The sequence below is a fragment of the Cyprinus carpio genome, chromosome A9 (assembly GCF_018340385.1).
Source record: "Cyprinus carpio isolate SPL01 chromosome A9, ASM1834038v1, whole genome shotgun sequence".
NCBI lineage: Eukaryota > Metazoa > Chordata > Actinopteri > Cypriniformes > Cyprinidae > Cyprinus > Cyprinus carpio.
This window is the reverse complement of record NC_056580.1, coordinates 8,291,678-8,311,024: the sequence shown is the minus strand read 5'-3', so window position 1 is coordinate 8,311,024 and position 19,347 is coordinate 8,291,678. Positions and strand designations below refer to the sequence as shown.

Below are 19,347 nucleotides of genomic sequence, written 5' to 3'. Positions count from 1 at the left end.
CAAATGCAAAACAATTTGATAATGGACTTCACACAAGGTAACGTAATATGCCCTTCGTCAGCCTGCAAGCTTGAAACGTTACCTTGCGAGTTTTAATTTTTTAACCAAAAACAACATGGTAACTATTACATCCACTAGGGGTAAGACGTAATAATTAAAAGGACAGAACAAAAGGCTTCCAGTAGGCCACCAGACCAAAAAAAAAAAAAAAAAAAAAAAGAACCAAAGAACCAAAGAAAACACAATAAAGTATAAGGTAGCTTTATTGTACATCAAGGAAAACGCAACCACCAATTAATAGAATTCATTAAGGGACCCACAGTCCAAACAAAGAAATAACAATAAAGCAAATAATTTGTAGAATATAGAAATATAAAAAGATATGAATAACAAAGTGGTATTTTTCGTCAGAGAGACCCAAGGCCCAAAATAACAAACAAAACCAATCTAATAAAATAAAAAAGAAATATGTATTATCTTTAAAAAGGAATGTAAATAATAAATACAATCAACCTAACCTAACTACTCTTAGCCAAAAAAATAAATAAATAAATAAATAAATAAATAAATTACAAAAAAAATAAAAAACCCTTGGTAGAAATAAGATTTAAACAAAAGGGCAGGTCTCTCCTACATTACTACCACATTCCAAAGGAAACCAACAATCAGAAGAAACACTCAAAAACACTAACAATACATTTTGGTCTGGCGGCTAACAGGGAGTCTGGATCAGTGCGACCGGCCCGAAGTTGCACCACCACCATCTGAAGAACGGAAGAGTTGTTTTAAAATGACTGCCAGCTGATCACCCAATTACCGCTGATAGACGGCAGCACTCTTAGCAAATTAGCAGCGATTTGAAACTCAAAAAGAAAACATCCAACAGAACACAAGTATTATGAAAACACACGTAACCGTAACAAAACCACCACAGCCCTTTCCTAAACACCTCCTTGTCTTTATGCACTGTGAAACTAATTTGATCCATGAGACTAAATAATTGGTCTAATTTCTAATAATAAAAATGTTGCAGATTGTAACAAATGAGAAATTAACAGAGATATATTTTCTTAAAGATGTAGCTGTTAAGAATATTGTAATTTGAGAGGTTAAGAAATTTTAAAAAGTAGATAACATCCAATGTTATTTGGGGTAAATAGGCCTATGCACTTAAATATTAGGCTACTTCAAGTATATTTGCATGTGTGATTATACTGTATATATTTGTATATTGTATTTGCACGTTGCTATTAATTGTTAACCTGACATTGAGAATGTCTTTCCAAAAAAAATCCTGCTGATAAAAATTCTGGAAAGCATTTATTTATTTATTTATTTATTTATTTATCTAAAGTTGTGATATGATATAAGACATTCTATTGAACGTACTGTACATTGATTTCTGCAAAGCCTCATTTTTATTCACAGAAGGGCAAAGCATTGTGTCTACACATTGTGCTTTTGCCTCAGGCTTATTTGGGGCATTTTAACCTCTAGCTTATATAAACACCTTTTTACACATTTCCATTACACAGTTTAGTTGAAATGTTGAGGTTCATCTTGTGCAACTCAGACTGTCTTGTGCTGCGCTAAGCACATCTATCCAAATGATGAATTATACCTATCTTAAGTTTTAAAACAAATCTTTAAAATGTCTGTGTGATTTTTAATATGTAAAGCTATGATAAAATAATAAATATTATAACTTTATGGTAACCAGTACACTGATGGAGCATTTTAAGGATCATCATTTGATGGAATGCTGACAAAACATTAATACAGTCATTATTTATCACTTTTACACATGATCAATTGAGAACATGTACTTTTTTAAGAAGCACTGAAGTTATAAAAGGGGTCAAACCCCCCACAATTTTGGCTTTATCAATAATATTCATTAATAGCAAATATTACTTATTAACATTTAAATATTAATACAAACAAATATACATTTTACTTTGGTATCAGGAAAACCCTCTCGTTTTAGGGGGTGCAATTAATTTTAAGGAAAGAATCATACTTGCTAGAACTACAAGTAATAGAACCATGACAGTGATTTGGCGACTCTGAGTGTGTAAAAAGCGCTTATTTACATGCTAGCCTCGCTTCTCTCCTCGCGTTCAGTACCCAAATTAGGCAGAAAGGCAGAAGCCAAGCGCGTTGTGATTTGTTTACTTGGAAATGCTGGATCAAACAGGGCCATCCCGCACAAGGTTAGCCTGTTAGAGGACAAATATACAGTATCTGTCTCTCTCTCAGCCTCACTCCCCCCAAATCCCCCCCATCTCTCTCTCTCTCTATCTCTCTCTCTCTCTCTCTCTCACTCACACACACACACACACACACACACACTCGCCTCACGTTTCCGCGCTCGCTTTCCAACGTGCTGCTTTGACGCCCAGATGTCTCTCCTGTTCCCGGCTCCTTACACACAGTTACACGCTGCATACTATTAAACTTCCGTCAGAACTGGATGAACGAGACATACAAAATGTCGTTTTATCTCTGTCACACGCTGATTCTCCTTTACGCAACATGTGACATCCATTTCCTCCCGTCTTTGCGCATTTAAAGGATATTACGCACCGCCAAATCGATTTTATTTAGGGCCACCGCGTCTTTACACGTCCACACTACGTCGATTATTTTTGCGCGGAGCTTGTACGTTTCGCTTTGGACGGGAACGTGACGGGATGTTGAAGATAAATGGACTATGAATGTGAACAAGAGGAAATCCAAGGGGGTGAACGGCTTTGAAATCTAAATGCGTACGGGGAAATGTCCATTTATTATGATGAGTGATCTCTCATACTGACACGTCCAGTGAGTGTGTGTGTGTGTGTGTGAGAGAGAGAGAGAGACAGAGAGAGCTAGAGAGAGAGAGAGAGAGAGAGAGAGAGAGAGAGAGAGAGAGAGAGCGGGTGAGCGAGCGCGTGTATCCATCGCCTGTAGTCTGTAGATCTGTGTTACTGCGCCAGGATGGAGATGACGCAAATGACCCAGCTCCCCAAAAAGTGTTTCAAGACGAACATGGCGGCAACTTAACACAGAACCCAAGATGATGATGATGAAAAGCAGAGAAGATCGAAGGCAATCCGCCCAGATAGGGAAAGAGCAGCTCGTTCAGCGTCTCGCCTTCCCTTGAGGAGATACGGGGACACAGGCAGGAGCTTCGGGAACAGAGGAGGCATGTTGTCACACAGAAAGCGCTTTTTCTTCGGGGAGCCATGCGGAATAACGGAGATATGACCGCGCGCGGCTTCATCTAGCCCAGAGAGTCGGATACAGCTGCCGGGAGCGCTGTTGAACGGGAAGAAAACATTTCAAATCAATGCATTTTGTGGCAGAGGAGCCGTCGCGGTGGAGTCGGCCAGTGCTGCTCTTTCCTGAAATATGACCAGGGGTGCTTGGACGTGTCGGCAGCAAGATGACGGCTTAAAAATCTGCTTCGCACCCCGAGAGGACGAAAAGCCATTATTCACCGATTCGGAAAGGGCCCAGAGATGGCGACTGTCCTTAGCCTCTCTTTTGTTTATCACCGTTTTGCTCTCTGATCATCTGTGGTTCTGCGCCGAGGCGAAATTGACGAGGACGCGAGACAAACGGCTGGAGCACACGAACCATATACTTTCACCCAGCCATCAGAGAGAGCAGAGTCTTATTTTTATAGGCAATTCTACCAAACCTCTGTGGAGACTTGAAACTTGTCATCCTGACAGCCTCTCCAAAAACTGCTTGACTTTTGACGAGGCGGAAGCCGTGTGCTCGGGCCTCTCCGAGTGGAACCTGAGCGATTTCTATCTTTCTTTTTGTAACTCCTACTCGCTTTTGGATTTGTTTTACGGGTTTACGAGTCCGGACAATTTGACCTGTAGCCTGGACATGGCTGATGCGTCGGGATGCAGCCAGTGCGTTCAGGCTTACCAACGCTACGACCGACGAGCTCAGGAGAAATACCAAGAGTTTGAGCTTTTGGTTCAGAAATATGAAACGGATGTATATTCGGTGCGGACGTGTATGGAAGAGTGCACGGTAGGCGTACGCTGCCTTTCCTTTTGGTGTTGGTTTGTTTGTTGACGGCTTCTAACAAAAGCTGGTCACGTAAGCTGTAATCACATTTCTTTTACGTTGAGCGTATGAGAAAAAAAAAAGAAAAAAAAAAGCCTCTTACATGTGTACGGTCCGCTGTTTTGTCATCTGCGCGCGAGAACGGTGCGCGCGCACTTGTGGATTAACGGGAGATGGATTTGTTTGGCAACTTGAATGCACAAGGTTAGGCTAGACGAACAAATAAACTTTTGGTTACTTTTCAGTTAGCCAGGCAGAAAGACCAGCTTAAACCAGCAAACCATCTTAGGTTTGTTTAAGATGTTTTTGTCCCACAGGGGTTGCTCTCATATATATATGGAGGGACAAAGCAGCATGTTCTCTCATTTGAAAAAGTCTGAGATTTATGGTTCTGTCCTGCGATCTGCAAAGTGACAGAATAACAGAAACACTGTGTGTTTGTTTGTGTGTGTGTGTGTGTGTGTGTGTGTGTGTGTGTGAGAAGAGAGAGAAGAGAGAGAGAGAGAGAGAGCAGTGTTTTTTTTATGGAATTTCAATAACATTAATAGCTGCAGCAGTGATTTTTTCTGCGTAATAAACCCAGAAGTTTATTCTTTTCCAGTCATTTGACCTGCAGGACACTTTGTAAAAAGTACATTACCCATTACAGTGGTTTCAATGTGTGGGCAGCATGTTAGATATTATTATTATTAATTATTATTATGCGCTCTGTTCACTGCTCTTTTTGGTTTCTTTTCTAGCCAGGCGAAAGAATAAACCAGCAAACCATCAGGTTTGTTTAAGATGTGTAGGGGTTGCTTCATAGATATATCCATCATTTGAAAAAAGTTGAGATTTATGGTTTAGGTGTCCTGCGATCTGCAAAGTGACAGAATAACAGAAACACTGTGTGTAAAGTTGTGTGTGTGTGTGTGTGTGTGTGTGTGTGTGTGATAGAGAGAGAGAGAGAGAGAGAGAGAGAGAGAGAGAGGGCAGTGCTTTATGGAATTTCAATAACATTAATAGTGCAGCAGTGATTTTTCTGCGTAATCCCCAAAAGGTTATTCTTTTCCAGTCATTGCAGACTGACTGCAGGACACTTTGTAAAGTACATTACCCATTACAGTGTTTCAATGTGTGTGCAGCAGATTGTTAGATATTATTATTATTATTATCACTCTCTGTTCTCTCTCTCGCATTACATATATATATATATATATATATATATTATATAATATATATATATATATATATATATATATATATATATTTTTTTTTTTTTCCAGGTTTACTTTTGAGAGTGATTTGGTCCCTGTCCATGGTGCTGAAACAAGTACAAAATGCAGTACATAGTAGTGTTTACTGAATTAGACACATAATGACACCTGAAAATGCAGAACAAAAACAGTCCTTATTTCACACTCATTTTCTCCCTAGTAACAGTCTAAAATATTTAAAGCTGTATTCACTTCTAGGTGTTGCGATGCACTATAACATTTTAAACATGTTGGTAGTGGCTGAGCATTAAATAAATAGTTTTATTCTGATTAATGCAATTTGCTGTTTTGGGTAATAGTGTAAATAGTCTATTTCAGTACATTCCAGTAATTTACTCGATTTCAAAGAGGGTATTTCTGTTTAAGCAATAAGCTGCGTAATGAAAATAAGTGTTTTTATGCACAATGACAAATTAAACTTTGCTAAAAATTTCCTCACCCTCAGGCCATTCAAGGTGTAGATGAATTTGTTTCTTCATCTGAACAGATTTGGAGACATTTAGCACATCGCTTGCTCACCGGTGGATCCTCTGCAGTGAATGGGTGCCTGACATCTTAATGGTGAAATTGTTTCTTACAAACATGCAGCTTTTCGTTTCACAAGGCATTAGAAAATTGACTGGAGTGGTGTGGATTACTTTATTGTAATGTTTTTATGAGCTGTTTGTACTTTCATTCTGACCATTCACTGCAGAGGATCCATTGGTGAGCAAGTGATGTAATGCTAAGTTTCTGAAAGTCTGTTCAGATGAAGAAACAAACTCATCTACATCTTAAATGGCCTGAAGGTCAGTCAATTTTCAGCAAATTTTCATTTTGGGTGAACTATTCCTTTAAGAAATACTTAAATATATAGATTTTGCAGGTTTTGATTTTTAGATAATAAAGTTGAATTTAGAAATTAAAACTGAAGCATTGATATGGAATATGCGTGGTAAATATCCTGCAATTCATCAACTATTTACACTTCAGATGGCACACAAATCCAGTGCATAATCCATATTAATCCATAGATTGTTTACCCAAAATTACTCTTCCATTTCCCAGTCCAAAATCCATGCCTGTAGACAACCTAAGGCAGAAAAGAAACTATCTGGAAGAAATAAATTCATAATCCTCCATCTGTCTAAATCTGTGTGTATGCATGTGTGAAAGGGAGTTAACAAAAATATATAAATGAGGAGAGAGATTTGTTTTGTTACCGCTCCCCTAGTTTCAGCCTCAGGCTTGCATAGGCCGCCCACAGTCCGTTCACTGACCATCTGATGCATACTGAACACAAAACTGCCAAGCTCTAGTCTGATTGGCTGGCTTTAAGTAACATTTTTTTTTTCCCCAAATAAGTCCACCTGCAAAAAGTTGTGCTTATAAGATAACTCGATATAGCAGAACTATATATTCTATATATTTTTATGTTCTTATACAGAAATTCTGATAACAGAGTCTTCACATTTACATTTAGTAATTTTCAAGATGTGTTTATCCAAAGCGACTTTCAATTGGGGAATCCATAAAGCGATTCTTCTTAAAGAGGCAAACAGTCACAGGAAGTGCTTGTGATACCAAGTTTCAGGCATTGTTCAGTCTATTTCAGTCCATTCCAATAATTAACTAAATTTCAAGGAGGGTATTTCTGTTTAAGCAACAAGCTGCGCAATGAAAAAGGGAGTTTTTATGCACACTGACAAATGAAAATTTGCTCACCCTCAGGCCATTCAAGATGTAGATGAGTTTGTTTCTTCATATGAACAGATTTGGAGAAATTTAGCATTACATCACTTGCTCACCGGTGGATCCTCTGCTGTGAATGGGTGCCTGACATCATAATGATGAAATTGTTTCTTACAAACATGCAGCTTTTCATTTCGCAAAAGACATTAGATAATGGACTGGAGTGGTGTGGATTAATTTATTGGGATGTTTTTATTAGCTGTTTGCACTCTCATTCTGACCATTCACTGCAGAGGATCCATTGGTGAGCAAGTGATGTAATGCTAAGTTTCTCAAAGTTTGTTCAGATGAAGAAACAAAATCATCTACATCTTAAATGGCCTGAAGATTGGTCAATTTTCAGCAAATTCACATGCTTACAGCCTATTATAGTGTAATCTATTTTAGATAATTCTGCCCTTAAACAGTAGGTATAAACAAAATGACTGGTCACTTTGTGTGTCAATCAGACAGTCTCTTTCTGTCTAATTTGGAGGTTCTTGGCCAGATACGCTGCAGTGTGAACTAGATCGTATGCCTTTAGTCAAGCGTCTGGCTACACAATACTACTTCTTCCCAGGAGTGCTTAGTGGAAACATGCTTGTTCTTACAAGGCTTTTTGTCAGTTAGAATGACTCTGACTGACTGATGTTGATTGACAGCTGCATGTGGATGTGAAGGGGGCCCAGGTGTCCTCCTTTGAACATGACCAGGTTTTTTGTCCAAGGGTCAGTCTCAGATCAGCTCTAGAAGAGACTTGAATTCATTATCCCTGTGAAGCCTGGCATATGAAGTAATAGTCAGATTTTTTTTTTCTTTAGAATTTTTTTTTTTTTGTATCATATTTGATACATCAGACTTTTATGGCTCATATTTTATGATGTAATGATAATGTAGAGGTCATAATTTGGGGGGGGGGGGGGTTTATGGCTTGGGGGGTAACACCATGATTTTTATACAGAGACCAAAACTGAGCAAATCAAATTTGGTTCAGGTGCTGATGTTCTTATGGCCTAAAAGTTGAAATCCTGATCACTTGTAAGGCAAATCAATCCAATCTTTATAATAATAAAATGCATATGAATATCAGTTGTCACCATGTCTCCTAATAATAGTAAGATGATATTTAAAAGGATAGTTCACACCAAAATTAAAATTACTCACATTTTAATTTATAATTTACTCACCCTCAAGCCATCCTAGGTGTATATGACTTTCTTCTTTCAGACAAATTCAATCGAAGGAATATTTAAAAAAAAAATGTCCTGGCTCTTTCAAGCTTTATAATGGCAGGGTCTGTAGCTTCCACTAACTGTCTTACGCGCGATTACAATAACACCATTCCGGCAGATGAGGACGTAGCGTAAGGTCCAGTGAGAAGTGATGAATGCGGAGGCACAGCGGAGAGAGCAAAACAAAACACTAGTCATGAATTACTGTAGAAGTACAAAACGAAGATTTGTAAAGAAAAAATGTTTGAGGATTTCGCAATAAGCCAAGAGGAGTTTTCCTTTGCTAAAGTAAGGAAACATTGCTTCCTTTGCTCCTGTTAACAAACGTTGATTCTCACGAGACTAGCATATTTTCACTGAACCTTACGCTACGCCTACGTCCTATGTCATCCTAGAGATTACTGTTTATAAAATTTTAAATATGTATTTTTTTTTTCTTTAAAAAATGCATTGATTCTCTACAGGAAGCCTTTATTCACCCCCCGCTACCCCCCCCCACCCCAGAGCTGTGTGGGACACTTTTATGATGGATGGATGCGCTTAATTGGACTTCATTTGGACTATTGAAAGAAAAAAAAAAAATAAATAAAAAATAAAAACAGCCATTCACTGCCAATATAAAGCTTGGAAGAGCCAAGACATTTTTAAATATAACTCTGATTGGATTTGCAAGAAAATTTTAATTCATATACACCAAGGATGGCTTGATTGTGAGTAAATCATGGGGTAATTTAATTTAAATTTTTGGGTGAACTAACCCTTTAAATGCTTAGTTTTATGAAAAAGCTCTTTGGTTTTTATTGTGGGGGCCAAATACACTGTAAAATACAATATAATATAATACAATACAATGATTGAGAGTAATGTTCCTCAGAATCTGATGTATCATATTTGACAAAACCATATTTGACTAAAAATGATGTATGGATAATTACGTAAACCTAAGTTGCTTCAGTCTAATACATTTTCAACTTCCAAAAATTTACTAATAAAAAATAAGTTATTCTTTAAAAATAATTAAATGTTTCACAGCAAAAAAAACAAACATGTACCACGACCTGAAGATTAATTAAACTGAAGGACTTTTACTTGATAAAAAAAAAAAAAAAAAATCAGTCTTGTGTACAACAGGTATTCAGGATTTGTTCATATAGATAATTTAGAGACCATATAAATTTGCATGTCAAATATTATACAGTGGGCTTTATAGAGTAATTTCTGCTTGGAAGAGAAACTTGTATTGAACAAGCATACAGTGAAAGTCCTTTCACTGTTTAACAAGGAGACATTTGTAATCAACATACTAAATACTTTAGTGATAATTGGTCCACAGAGAATGACTGGAATTGATACCTTGTTGTTTTGTTGGTGTTTTGGCACTGTAAGCTGTTGTCCTCCTCCTTTTTATCATCTGATCAGCGAGTGGAATGCAGACTGTAGAAAGTGCTGGAAGAATCACGTGGTCCTAATGAAATAAAAATCTGAATCTGGGGAGTTGTCAGCCTTTTAACACAATCTAAATTGCAAATCTGTTCTTATGTTCGTGTGACCTTTGCACAAGCACTGCTCTTTGTGTTTGAATTGTGAAATGTCAGTTTAAATACCCCTGCGCTTCTTGAAGTGAAATTATATTTCGGGGGAAAACAATCATATCTCTCTTTGTCTCTTTTTTTCCACTTTTTCAAAACATCTTTTCTTCTTCTTCTCCCTCTCCCTGTGTGTTTGCTCACCTCCTCACCTTCGGTGGCCTGCACATTGTTGCACACAAGTGTGGAGATAATGACATTTTTGGCAAGAGGCTGCCCTCTTGACATCACGACAGTGTGACTTTGTAAGGGCGCTTTATTCACTGCCTAAGCCGTGGCGACTGCAGAGGGAGCAGAATCTGGCCTTCCATATCCTCTTCCCCAAGGCATTAAACATGTATGGGACTAAAGAACCATGGACCTGCCGGATCTCTGTTTGCAAGGAAAATTAATGAGACGGAAAGACAGCAATTTCCAACGAGCTGGCCCATGTTCACATCCGGGAACAGGCTCTTTTGGTACTGAATATCAGAGGGGATTAACAGGGGTTGGGTACGCACCTTTTGGAGATCCATCATATAAACATGAAGTGATCTTGAAGGTGAAGTGTGTCATTTCTATGGCGCTAGCAGCACTGAATGCAATTGTGAAACTGTGCTTGTTTTTAGACGGGAAACCCCCTGAGAGAACTAGGTTGCTGCTGGAAGAGGTGTTAGTGAGGCCAGCAGGGGTTGCTCACCCTGCAGTCTGTGTGGGTCCTAATGCCCCAGTATAGGGATGGGGACACTATACTGTAAAAAGCACCGTCCTTCGGATGAGACGTTTAACCGAGGTCCTTACTCTCTGTGGTCATTAAAAATCCCAGGATGTCCTTCGAAAAAGAGTAGGGGTATAACCTCGGGATCCTGGCCAAATTTGCCAATTGGCCTCTGACCCTCATGGCCTCCTAATCATCCCCATACACTGATTGGCTTCATCACTCTGTCTTCTATCCACCAATAAGCAGGTGTGTGGTCTGGGTTCTGGTGCAATATGGCTGCTGCCATATCATCCAGGTGGATGCTGCACACTGGTGGTGGTTGAGGATACCCCCCTCCCCTTTCATGTAAAGCACTTTTAGTACCCCAAAAAAAGCGCTATATAAATGTAACAAATTATTATTATTATTATTATTATTATTATTATTATTATTATTATTATTCATTTCAAGCTGGTTTTCTCTCCTTTCACCTACAACAAACAGTCCCACTTCAAATTTTGCTTTGTCAGGTTGGTTGTGAAACTGAAATAAACAATAATATTCTGATAGCTGTTTACATTTTTAGGGCAATCAACCTATTTAGAGTTGACTCTGTTTATTAAAGCAGGATAGGAAAAAGTACAAAAATTGGTGCATGATTTACTTTGAAACAATTTTCACTCAGAAATTGCTAGTAAATTTCACAAATAATATCAAAAAAAAAAAGGAGGCAAGTAACACCTCAAATTAATCGTGAAATTTTAAAGTGTAAAGATAGTATTTTCTTGTAAAACATACTCTTTGTTTTATTCAAGACTTTGAAAAATCATTTTGTGTAAAATCACAATGTATTTGAACATCCAGAAATATCACACAATGGTTGTCATTCACTAATAATTGCATGGATAATTTGTAATTATACAAGAGAACTTCTCATTAAAAAAATATAAATTATGCCTAATTCACAACACATATGTGCACTTGAATTTAATCTTAACCTCATTCTACTTTAAGTGAACTTGGAGTGTTCTAAATGAGCGACCCCAATCTCCATATAAAGGCTTTCCACACAACCTTTCATCACTCTCAGCAAACATACAACGCTCTCTAAAAATGCACTCGCACCTGAGAGAAGCCAGATTTTTGAGCGCTGCCAAGTGTGACGACCAGCTCAAACACAATAAACAGCTGTACAGTAGCAACAATTTATGTTTTATGGATTAAGCTTAATTTGGGTTATGCGCAACAAACTTTAGTAATCTGAAAAAAAGGTTACATTGCTACTGGTTCTGTTTTTTTGTATGCGTTTCCTTAAATATGGAGCTGTTTTTCTTCAAAAGTCCTTTAAAAGAGATAGCAAAGAAGTTCATAACCGACGTCCATAACATATGCAAATTTATATCAGAAAATCACAATTTTTTTTCTTCTTACTACTGTACATATTGATATTAAAATTGAATAATATACTATAATATATTTATATTATACTATAATATAATATAATATAATATGATATAATATAATATAATATAATATAATATAATATAATATAATATAATATAATATAATATAATATAATATAATCTTCATAATATACTGATAGCCACCATAAAACCCTAATGTACGTAACTGATAAAAAAAAAAAAAAAACATCACCAGTGAAGTCACCAGTGAAGTATCAGGCAATTCTGGGACCTAGGCATTGATTAGTATAAAACACATACCATTTAGCTACTAAATAATAATAATAATAATAATAATAATAATAATAATAATAATAATAATAATAATAATGATAATAATTTCTTCATGCATTTATAAAATCACCCAGAGTATTTGAATTTGCGTATGTGTGGTTAAACCTTTTTATCTGTAAGATTTAGATACATTTTAGTGCAAAAGTTACTTTTTTATTTGAATCCCTGTTCATTTAATTGCATGGAAACGCATCTTTAAAATGTCTCTTTTTAAGTTCCACAGAAGAACAAAAGCTCTGGAATGAAATGAGGATGAGAAGATTAATTTTCTCTTCTGGATAAACTATTCCTTTAAACATATGAGCAACTCATCCACAATCCACATGAGAAATATCCGCTCCACTGTACAGGCACATCCAAGCATCATTACTGTTATTGAAATCTTTCTTAACCTCACCTACCCGTACACCAACTCACCCACCCACACACACTGAAACCGAAGTAGAGAAAGAAACTGGCAAGTGTGAGTGTTTACTCTCCTCAGGTAGAGAATAATCTAGCCACGGGGTTCATCCACCTGCATCTAGGTATGGAAACCAAGCACATGGCCATAAACACACAGTAACCAGACCTTTCATTTAACCCTGCCACTGCCAGAGCAGCAGGTACCTCCTTAATCCTTTCCAACGTGACCGGTCTCCAAATAGTTGAAATCAGTGCTTCCTGATCGAGTCCTGTTTAACCTTTCCTGGAAGGGCAGATGGCAAAAGGAGGGCTGGCGTATGAGGCTTCTTTGGCTTTGAGGCTCATATGCCACTCCATGTCCCTGGAGTTGGCTTATCGTCCTCAGCCCTGGGGCCTTTTTGACACGGCACAGAGGCTCAGCGGAAAGCCAGAGGACAAAGCCAAGGATCACGATCCTACTCTACTGCTGCACGGGCCAGAGATGCGCTCGTGGCCTGTAGGGCACTCGTGTGATTGTTGTTTTCCCCTGTCTGGAACACTTGTAAAAACACAAGCAATTACTGTCATCTCTGTGCACACATGGGCATATTTACCGATGTGTTGTGAATTCCCATTTAGAGACAAGACAGATATGAAATGGAAGATAAATGAAGTTGGATGTGGAAAGTGTCTTTCCCTGTTGGAGCGGATGGTCATAAAGTGAAGGAGCTCAATGAGAAAACAAGTAAAACAGGCAGTAATGTGTGTGAACTTAGGGCCCTATGATTTCCGCGATGTGGAAAATGCAGACAGAATCGAAGAATTTACTGTATAACGTGGAATATCACGGAGTATGTCAAAGTTTGGGTGAATTAATTAAAAGCAGGTCATTACACTTAAATTAAATCACAATAAGGACTAGTGTCTGTAAATATTAAGCTGCAAAAAAAAAAAAAAAAAAAATTTTTTAATTTTTTTTAAAAGAAACATTTTTTTTTTTTTTTTTTTTTTTTATTGAAGTTAGATGTATGAACTGTGATTGGCTGGATATGATGTAACACTGCAACAGATCACATAAATACTACACACAGAGGCACACACTTCTTGCCCCACACACATTAGCAAAGCAAAGCAAACAGCAGTAATTGTGTATCTCTGGAGTCCTGTTTCCTGCAGGTCCAGGCCTGGCTCTTTCTTCCGGTCTAATTCAATTTGTGACCTCCTGATTCTCTTAGCGCTAAAGGAGGGGACCGTCTCTCTCTGTGCGCTTACATGCCACATCTACTGCTGGAGCTGAAGTCTTCTCTTAAACTCATGGTAGAAGAGGTGATTTAGTCTCAGAGATCCACTCTCTAATACACACGTACCAAAATAATCTTTCTTTCCCCATCAATCCTTTACTGTCCCTCTCAGTCCCTCTGTCGCAGATCTGTATGTTGGATTTGCTCTGTATTTTTATTACAAGCTGTGTCCACACAGGCCCAGACAGACTCCCTGAGGTCCCTCAGGACTGCCTCTAGAACATGGCAGTTAAGACAAGCCTTTCTTCCTTCTGTCTTCCCGAGACTCTCTTCTTCTCCTGAGTGGAGGATGGCCACATGCTCTGCCAGAGATCTGTTTTGCCGAACTAATCCTTCCTGCAGGCTACATTCTTTTAGAGGACATGTACAAATCTAAATCTAAAAATCTGCACTCTTAAGTACCACACAATTAGTTCAGGTTGTGAATTACAACGTTAACGTTATTAATAAGCAGGGCATTCTCTAAAGGGAAACGTCGCTGTAGATATTATCACTTGTTTGAATGACACAGAACACAGAAGTAGATACAGCGGTAATATGCAAAAATATTTGAGGATGAATTTTCGGAAACCTGTCAAAAATATTTAATATTTCACCACAGAATCAAAAGAAAGTTATTCCAAAGAAATATGCACTACACTACTGATTAAAACTTTGAGGTTGGTAAGATATTTTGGATGTTTTATGTTCACAAAGGCAGCATGAATTTGGTCAAAATACAGAAATAAAAGAATATTGTGAAATATTATTACAATCTAGAATAACTGTATAATTTAATATTTTTATAATTTAAAAATGTAATTTATTCCTGTGATGGCAAAGCTTAATTATTTGTTTAATTATCTCCAAATAAAGAAAATAATAATAATAATAATAAAAATAAAATACTTGTCAGAATTAGCAGTTTCACCCTATGAGACAATACCCTGAAGTAATCGTAAGTTGAATGCCTTGCTCGGCGAATCTCCTGTTCATTGGTGTCAGTTACTAGAAGTAAACCTACATCCATTTTGTTATCAACCCAGTCCAACTTGGCAGCAGAACCAAGGTGTCAAGGTTTGGCTAGTAAGCATGGTCATGTTAGCCCATTGACGGCCCTTAAAAATTAGCCAAGTACTCTAAAATATTTCATCATAGATTTTTCAGTTTATAGTAGGTGTTTTACCCCAGTACCCAATTAGAATACTTTTAAAAGCATGCAATGCAAGAAGCCAATAATTTTGATCCAGTTTTAAAAGATGTGACAGAGGTGCCAACTTTAGTAGCTAAAATGTCTTTCTAGCATTTGGGGAGTCTTCTAATTGTCTTTGATGAATCTGTAATCGCAGGCACAAGACTGCAGGATGGTCCAAAGGGACTGAGGTGGCTGCTTAGCTGGAGGTGCTGTGCTGTAGGTAATTAAGAGCAGTATGTGCTGGTTATTATGAATTAGAATAAAACAGAGCAACTCATTAAGGCTCACTCCTGGGAGAACTACTGTATGAGCAAAGGAACAGTATTTATTTATATGACCCTGAGAGGGAGACCTCAGTCAAATCTGACTAACAGATGTCACCGCAGTCCTTTATTGACCTGTGAGTCGACCAGAGACCTCAAACACACTTGAGGTCAGAGCCACTGATGAGGTCAGTGCGCTTTCTCTCGCTTTTCATCGCTTCCTGTTGCATCTCTGAAGCTGATGTCTAATTTAATTATGAGCGTTGTTGGTTTTTCATTGTGCAAACAGCAGAACGGAAGGGAAACTCGATGTCATATGAAATGGCAATGTTTGTCCCACTTGAGAAATCACATGAGAAGTCATGACGTCTCTGATGTTTTCCCTGAGCATGTGGGGGATTACGGTTTCCAGGAAGAGCTGTGCTGATTTTATGAGAAGCTTAATGATAAAGTCTCTCATTTCTTCCCTTCTATGTGATGTGACTTCTTATGATTGCTGAGCTTTGCTTCTCATCCGTTTGATGTACACAGCAATGTCTTTCAACCAAACAACGTTTGTGTAATACTTCATGAGTTGACATTTTAAGTAACAAGCAATCAGATGTCCCTTGATCTTTTTTTCCCTTGATGAATAAAATAATTGTGAAATATATTGATAAATACAAAAATATTCATACTAATAAATACTTCCTTTTCATTGGGGAAAAACAAAATATTGTAAAAACAGCTTGTTCTTGACAAGAGACAGATGCCAGACGTATATTTATGACAACCTACTGGTGAGGCCGAGTTGCACCAGGTGCGTTTCTTGCAGTTCAAGGATGTGGAATGTTGAATTTCCAAATGAATATGAACCACTGAATATTGTCAAATGATAAACATTTTGGAACTGAACTACAGAAGGTGAATATATATTATAACATTTATAATGACCAAATTGTCTGAAATATTTTAAATTGAAATGTTTAATAACTAAATATAAACTATATGCTAAACTGTAGTTTTTGGTTAGTGTAACCAATTTTTTTTGGTTCGTTGCGATTCTCTTTCACACTACCCTTTTTGCAAGTGAACTAGAAACTGTAAACAAAACCACATGTGTTGTTTTGAGTTTTTTTAGGAATGAAATATTGCATTTTGTCATTAATCACTTACGCCCATGTCGTTCCAAACCCGTAAAAGCTTTGTTCATCTTCGGAACACAATTTAAGATATTTTGGATGAAAACAGGGAGGCTTGAGACTGAAATTTTTCAGAAAACAAAAATACCGACTTTATTCAACAATTCCTCTCCTCTGTGTCTCTCCAAATCAGAGTAGCGCCATTTTGACAAATCCGAGCAATACACAGGTGGCATACGCTCTTCTGTGTCAGCTGCGCTGCGCCGATGCACTGTTTGCTTTCAAACCAAAGTGTAAATACACATAAAAAACATATCCTTGTGGGGCAGCTGACACAGAAGAGCATAAGCTGCTTGCGTACTAGTCAGATTTGTCAAAATGGTGCTGATTTGGAGAGATACAGAGGAGAGGAATTGTTGAATATAGTCGTTATTTTTGTTTTCTTAGTGTACAAAAAGTATTCTCGTCGCTTCATAACTTTATGGTTGAATCACTGATGGCAGATGGACTATTCTGACAATGCTTTTCATACTTTCCTGGACCTTGAAACTGTTATTTATTTGGCAGTCTATGGGACAGTCTCAAGCCTCCCTGTTTTCATCCAAAATATCTTAAATTGTTTTCCGAAGATGAACAAATTTTTTGCGGGTCTGGAATGACATGGGGGTAAGCGAATAATGACAAAATGTTAATTTTGGGATGGAGTATACTTCTAAGTTCTTCTATTCATTGGTTTATCCATTCAACCACACCGGATTTAATTTGGAAGTGGACCGAGACCACCTCTTCAGCTGGGTCTCAGAGCGGTTGTTTGGTCTGCACCCGAGTGTGATTGCTGTATTCACACCTGCCCAAAAGATCCGCACCAAGGGGTGAAACAAACTTGAGTTCAATTCAATAGAACCAAACAAGACAGGTGTGAGTACAACATAATAAACCAATATTTTTGTGTACTTTTTTAAAAATCTATTAGAGTATCACAAAATTAGCTTAGCAACATGTTAACGCCAAACTCTGTTGAAACCAATTCTGAGACAAGCCGTTGTGAGTATTTTCATGCCGTGAAGCTCTTAAAAACCAGCATTTTCACGTTTTCAACATGCTACTCCAGAGCGTTCTAAATCAATCCCTTATGACATTCAGTTTCAGTTAGGATGCTTAGAAGGCAGCTGCTTATGTAGGCTGTTCACTAGGTTTTGGAACAGAGCCACTGAGCCCTTTTCACAGACCCATGTCTTTTTTGTGTCCCCCCACACAACATTGTGTGGATTGAATACGAGTGCTGACTTCTGATGTACAGCAAATACTGCTGCCATTTTTGCAAGCAATTACCCATAATGCAGGTTTCTAACTGGATCATAAGCCCGCAGCTGTTTCATTATACCGTTGTGTTCGCACACAGCATTTACATACATTCGCCTTTCTGCTTACATAAAATGGCCTCATTACTGTCTGTCTTCAGTTCTTGCATGGTGTCGGCTCTGTTCTGCTGTTGCCTCCTGTTGACATTACCAGTAATCATGTCATTTCCTGTTGACTCCTCCTTGCACATGTCATTGTGTGCCAGTCTTTTCTCTGGAGCTCTCGTCTCCCGTCTGAGGCTGCCGACGGTGCTTATCTTCCCACCATACTCTGCTCATTTGCGGCTGAATTCTGCCTCTGGGCCGGCGTGTCAAACGGATTACGGAGCAGAATGAGATTAAGGAAAACAGCGTGAGAGTGTGACCAGCCATTATGACTGTTTCAATGCTAAATGCCTCCTTCTCCGAAGCCAGTGCAGCATGCTGGAGAACACAGTTCCTGCCTTTATTGATGTCTACACTGTTGGTGTGTAACGCGCAGAAATGTCAACACTGCCAAAAATGTCTTTCATTCAATCGCCCTTCTCCTCCTTCACCAGACGTAATCTGCAGTTTGTTTGCATGGGTGCCTGAGCGTTGGATTATTTTATAGAATATAATTTTGTTTTTAAAATGAATATCCACTCGAAAGAAATTCTGTAATGTTATTCCAAATGTATAAGTAGTGGTTTGGTTTGTATGTGTATTTGAGTGAATGTGATTGTTTCAGCTGTTTTTGGTGTGTGTGTGTGTGTGTGTGTGTGTGTGTGTGTGTGTGTGTGTGTGTGTGTGTGTGTGTGTGTGTGTGTGTGTGTATGCTCTTGCGATACAAATATATCATCTCAATACCTAAACAATGGCCATGTAGGAGCAGGATCTCAGTGGATCTGCAGTATGTACAGACTGCTGCAGATAGCCGCTGTTGTGCTGTCATTAAAGACACTATCAGCCACGAGGTGAAGACGGGAATCAGGAGATGCTTTTTGGAATACTGTTCCTAATGTAAACACAGCCTTTATTATTCCACAGACGCCCACAGATCACTATCATTGACAGAGAAAATAGAGTCAGCCACAAGAAGACCGAAGGGAATTAAGGAAGAACTGGAAAAGCTCATTGATAGCAGATACCTAACAGGGAACATTCTCACAACTTTCACTAACATTTGTAAAAGTTATATAAATGTTCAGACAAAACATTCTTAATGTAATGTGTATGGAAAGTTCTTACAACTTCATTAATATTTGATATGCATTCTCATAATGAAAAAAAATCAAACCTCACACTTTTTTTTCTCTCATTCAGTATTCTGTAACACTCAGAAATATGTCATAATACTGAGCTAATGTTAGTCACAATGTCCAATTCATGCAGACTGATGGTGCTTTAAGGAACTCTAGCAAACTTCTTCCATTTTGCTGCACAGCCTCTCTACAAAATCATCTGTCTAAATGTTATGCTCATGATGTTTTGTAA

The 19,347-nt window shown here is 38.0% G+C and overlaps 1 protein-coding gene across 1 annotated transcript in view; it reads left to right on the top strand.

Moving 5' to 3' along the window:
- The first annotated feature begins 2,360 nt into the window (after nt 1-2,360).
- The window catches only part of LOC109070645 (transmembrane protein FAM155A), a 140,954-nt gene continuing 123,967 nt past the window's right edge, over nt 2,361-19,347 (top strand). The window contains exon 1 of the mRNA XM_042763376.1: nt 2,361-4,032. Within this exon, the coding sequence (XP_042619310.1) occupies nt 3,394-4,032 (639 nt within the window). The 5' untranslated portion in view covers nt 2,361-3,393. The remainder of the gene's footprint in view (nt 4,033-19,347) is intronic.